The following is a 5,123-nucleotide window of genomic DNA, read 5'->3' as shown; positions in this document are numbered from 1 at the left end:
ACTGTCAATGCACCATCCTATATGAGTAGTAGCTTCGTTGGATTTCTCCATTTAAACCGAATGGAATGTGAGCATAACACCTACAATGGTATCTTTCTTGGAAACCTCAAGATCTGTGTAATTGAATCCTCCCAATCATTCAGGTTCAATGCAAGGCTCTAATTACAAACTCTCTCTTTCATATCTTTGTACCTATTCGGATTTCAATCTTCTCATGGGCAGTGCGTAACCCAATCCGTCTAACCCAGAGATGCAGATGCATCGTTCATCGGCATTCGTCACCGTCCAGTAAGTACCCAACCCGTGTTGCAACTGACCAGGTATTTGCTTCTATCAGCTGTTCGCCACCATCCATCCAGCAAGCCTCCCGTTCGTTCGAATGTCTGCCAGCAGCGTTTTGCATGAAGGTCAATCCCCATTCATTGTCGACGATTCAGAACAACAGTTTTATTTGTGTAGGCCATCTGCCATAATCGCGTCGCATCGGTCCCGAACGGACCGAAGCGATGACGGATCTGATAGTTTTAACGCGCCTTTGTTCCGGTCCCGGGCGGAGGTCCCGTCCCGTTTATGGTGCTTTTCCACCTTTTGTTCCTCTCCGGCGGTGCGTACTTAGCTCTGCTGATTTGGGAGAGACGTGCGCCTGTATAATGAATGGGAAGCCAAGAGGAAATAAAATGTGAATGAATTCATCGCTGCCTGCCTGCCTGGTGCTGAAGTGCGTTGAAGTCAGTCGGTCCAGCTTGTCGCCAGCCGGAGGCACAACAAGAACACGCGCTGTGACTGATTTTACACCTATTTAACGCTGGTTTCGCAACCGAACACAAACAGGAACGCCCCGCCACTACTGCGGAGATCCAGACCCGGCAGCAGAAAGCATGAGTAATTGGTGACGACAGACGGACCGACCGTTTTGGAACTGGGCATTTCCTTTTCACTTGTAGGGGCGGTTCGCAAAGTGACTTGCACAATTATAGCGCTTTGGACGGAATGCAAATTATGCGGTGTTGTAATTGTGCCCAATTAATTAAGCGGTTTCTGTTGCATTTGTGATAGATGATTACAAGATAATAATTAGATAATATCGATTGGTTCAACCTGCTCGCGCGAAAGTACTGGATGATAGAGATTTGACATTGATTTCTCCAACACTCCAACAAGGAGAAAGACAAACCTTGGTCCTTCCTATCAGCGTGCTGCCGATGAATTCATCGAGATTCTGTGTGTCTATGGAAACTAAATAACAGTTACCAAATATTAGTTAGTCTTCTTCTTTATTGCGTCTTTTCTCTTTGCCGATCCACTCCTGTTAGTAACCAATTTTCTCTGATGACTTTTCCTAAGAATTATCTGGATGAAAATGGCAATTAGGACTACAGGCAACAGACAAATTGCAACGATACAGAGAGCAACGTCAACGAGGTGTCGTTCCCAAAAGTTCAAATCTAGCGCCCCTGAGCGAAGTGTCTGAACTCCGCCATCATTCTTCATGGCATACTCTATGTAGTACATGGCCTTGTCCATAGAGTTCAGCGGCTGCTCCCGAAATTGCCGGGACGTTTTGAGAGCATTGTCCCGGAATCTGTAGTAGGAAAATATGAAGTACGTCACTGAGTATAGCTTTCCATGAATTTGACATGCAACTTACGAGGAGTTATCCAAAATTCGTTTGATGGACTCAAGCACAACCTCCTGAGTGATGTTCTGATAGTCCAACTTGAGACCATATCCTTCTGCAACAGCTTTGTTAACTAAAATTTCTTGCTCTCCAGCAAGTGGCAGTCCCAGAATCGGTTTCCCGTACTGTACCGATTCCATCATTCCCAGCAAACCTCCGTGAGTGATGTGCAACCTCACGTTTGGATGGGCTAACAATTCCTTCTGCGGCATCCATGGTCCTATGATCACGTTGGAGCTCTGATTCTCCAATGTAGCGTTTTCCCACTTCCAGATAATGAGCGTTCCAGATAGCTGCGCGAAAGCTCCGGTGAAGGCCTTCCTTACATTGGCTGGCAAATCGATTGACTTGGCATTACCACCCATGCTAAAATAGATAACACCACCTTTGGCCGCTTCAACCCAGTTGATGACGTCCTAAAGCGATCCATTGGTGAGCAACTTTTTACCGTCATGAAGCATTCAAATTTACCTGTGACAGACCATTATCGTCAAACTTCTTGAGGTGAAATCCACCGACCTCGATCATACTGGGAACAACTGGTCGCGGATAGTTGATCATGGGATGTGAATTAACCAGAACGACACTGACATTGTGGATGACATCCAATAACGGGGGTAGGTTTTTCTTGCCAAAGTGCCTCTGATAAACTGCTTCCTGTGCTGGTAAATATAGATATTTGTAGTTGAACTGTTCAGAAATCGAAACAACAGTGTTCCAAAGTCGTTCAACAAAAGTCATTTTATCAGAATATCCCAAAGAACTGATTGCGTTATAGGCGGGGTTGTGTGGATTAGCCACCATCTCGTTTGTAAACTTGTTCGTTGTTGTCGAGCTGAACACCACTGCCGGTATGTCGTAGCGATTGGCCAAACTAAAAAATGAAAAATAATCAATTAATTTGAATGCATGTTCAATTCAATGCAACTGTACCCCAATAAGCTGTCACAAAGCACATGATCCACTAACAGCAGATCAAACGAAGTGTCCGAACTGAGCAGCTCCTGAACCTTCGGATGACCCAATGCGTAGTCCGCCATGGCAGCCGTTCCGAAGATCAAGTTATTGTTCCCATAGAAGCTCGACTTGTCCCATTTGGTGAATATGTTTGTATTCATTCCGTAATCTGTAGTAAGTAGCGAACTCATAAACAGCGCCAAAGTATTACGTCTAAAGGCATCACAACAAATTCTGATAAGCAGTCAACCGCTTCGTTCGGTCAACCACGTCCACATCGTTCCTACCTTCTAGATGAGCAAACATTCCGGTCAGTTTGATTTGCTTGATGTTTTCACTGTCATACTGGATTTCGAACGGGCTTATCACTGTTATCTGCGGAAGGAATGTTTAATGAAGAGGTTACTCCACACCTACGGAAACGTGACTTTCGTCGGCAGAGCACCTACCTCGTGGCCCCTCGATGCCAGTTGCTCAAATAAAACCTGCCCAAGGATGTAGTTTGTCTTGCTTGTGCTTGGAAATACCGCAAGAATCTTAGAACCGTTCACCTGAACTCCTGCGGCGAATGATAGAAGCAAAAACACACTCGAAATTTGAAATTTCATTGCGTTTTAGTGAAAGCTGCCCACAATGAACGAATAATTAAGACTAAGTACCGAACTCGGAGAGTGTCGATTCGGGGTCTGGCACCTTTCGTTGCCGTATACGCCGATGATAAGTAGAGATGGGCAAAACAGCTCATTGCAGTGAGCGGATCTGATCCGTTCAGCTTCATTGAAAAGAGTCAGCTCCTTGGATCAGCTCTTCAGTTCTTTAATGCTACATATAATAAAACATAATTGTTAATATTATTATTTTAATTATTGTTCAAAAATTTGAAAAATTTATGTCATTCATTAATTTATTCATTCATTCATCATTCATCTGTTTACCTTTCTTTGAAATTTTTAAAATGTTTAGCTACAGTGAGGTAATAATTTCTATTGAAAAACCGACAATTTTAAACTAATAACATTTATTACGCTTTTTTCTGACCTTTTTTTCTGTCTAGTTTTGAAGTCTAGGAGAACCATAACATTTATTTCTATACAAAAAACTAACTCAACATTATTTTCTATTCATAATTCTAAGTTGCATTTTATTGATAACGTTTCTCAAATCGTTAATTTAAATAATTCAGTCCCTAGTCTCTGATATGTATAATGAACCATATCACGTGTCATAAGTTTTCTCTTCATACTGGGTGCAGTAAATCAATGCCTTGTTTGCGCGCGCTTCTAACCCTTCTAACCATGCGTAGTTGACATTTTCATACAAGCGAGCCCATTCATCTATATTGGTTCCCGAAAGGCGAGAGAAATAAAATCAAGAGAGTAAAAAAATACAGAGCACGGTGCTACAAACAAACCGAGTGCACATGTAGCAGTATGCTGGCGGGAAAACCCGTCGCAAGCAAAAGATCCGCTCCGTGCAAGACACAGCACCCAGCTCGGTTCGTTTGAACCACACGGTTCGCTCGCTAGAATCGGTCGCGACTGATCCGGATCGAGATCCGTGTCGCACGGATCTGAGCTAGTGGCGCAGCTCTCGCTTCCATGTCACAGCAATTTCGAGCTGGACGACGACATGAGCGGAACTGAGAGTTGTTCGGATCTTCGGATCTTTGCTTAGTACGGTTCGTTCGCTACCGCACTACTAGGTATCTTTTGTGTGTCCGTTCGTAGCGCCGAGTATGTGGGTATGGGTTAAGAAATAGGCGGCAAGCAGGATTATTTTTGCTTGTGTGTTTCTTATTCCTCTGTAGCAGAAATGATTTCTGTTGCTTGGCTAGATGGTTCTGTCGCTTGGCTTGATGGTGCTTGAGGTGCAAATAATAAACGATCAGCACGTGCGCGGTACTGGACTGGAATGCTCATACAAGCTCGCTTGTGTTGTGTACCGCGAGCGTGGTATTTTCGTTTGTGCTGTACAAAATACAACAGCGCGCGTACTCGAGTGGGTACGCTCGAGGGAGTTTCTCTAGGCGCGTGTTTGACAATGATTTCATCAATTTAAAGTGAGCTGCTGAGCTGGGCTTCTTTAAAAAAGATCCATGGCTCATCAGCTCAATGTAAGGAAGCGAATCTTTCGAACAGCTCCTGAGCGGAGCGCCCACCTCTAATGATAAGCGGTCTCCAATCACTGATAGCACTGGGTGGCCCATTGCACCGATAAAGTATCGCGGCTGCGAAAGAGCAAATACCGATTGCCCACGTTCGAGTTTGAAGACATGACGTGTAATTTTGTTTGAAGTACGCGATGACTTATGAATGGAGCATTAATCTGTTTTGTTTTCCAAGTTTGCCGTATTTTATCGTATTAAAAGTTATCGCCTAGTTTTGTCATGAACTGATTGATCAACCAGAGTAAAAATCACTTAATGATTCCGAAATCTTTCATGGCAACAATGTTTTAGTGTAAGCAGTATTCAGTTATTTCTGCGGGT

The 5,123-nt window shown here is 43.8% G+C and overlaps 1 protein-coding gene across 1 annotated transcript; it reads right to left on the bottom strand.

Annotated features, from left to right (window-relative positions):
- Positions 1 to 1,255: 1,255 nt before the first annotated feature.
- LOC134215638 (UDP-glycosyltransferase UGT5-like) lies at positions 1,256 to 3,325 on the bottom strand. The gene is made up of 6 exons (XM_062694784.1): positions 3,085 to 3,325; positions 2,923 to 3,010; positions 2,612 to 2,804; positions 2,150 to 2,552; positions 1,649 to 2,094; positions 1,256 to 1,582 (listed from the first exon to the last, which is right to left on the bottom strand). The coding sequence occupies exons 1-6, from the start codon at positions 3,241 to 3,243 to the stop codon at positions 1,258 to 1,260; spliced, it is 1,614 nt and encodes a 537-aa protein (XP_062550768.1). The 5' UTR covers positions 3,244 to 3,325; the 3' UTR covers positions 1,256 to 1,257.
- Positions 3,326 to 5,123: the final 1,798 nt, after the last annotated feature.

This window comes from Armigeres subalbatus, chromosome 2, assembly GCF_024139115.2.
Source record: "Armigeres subalbatus isolate Guangzhou_Male chromosome 2, GZ_Asu_2, whole genome shotgun sequence".
In the NCBI taxonomy this organism is placed as follows: domain Eukaryota; kingdom Metazoa; phylum Arthropoda; class Insecta; order Diptera; family Culicidae; genus Armigeres; species Armigeres subalbatus.
This window is presented reverse-complemented; position numbering and strand designations above follow the sequence as displayed.

Bases quoted from the DNA above. Each gene is read 5' to 3' on its own strand.
- LOC134215638 (XM_062694784.1), bottom strand. From the start codon at position 3,243: ATGAAATTTCAAATTTCGAGTGTGTTTTTGCTTCTATCATTCGCCGCA. The intron at 2,553-2,611 runs GTACAGTTGCAT...TTCATTTTTTAG, and splicing joins CTTTGTGACAGCTTATTGGG to TTTGGCCAATCGCTACGACA. The intron at 1,583-1,648 runs GTAAGTTGCATG...TTCCTACTACAG, and splicing joins CGAATTTTGGATAACTCCTC to ATTCCGGGACAATGCTCTCA.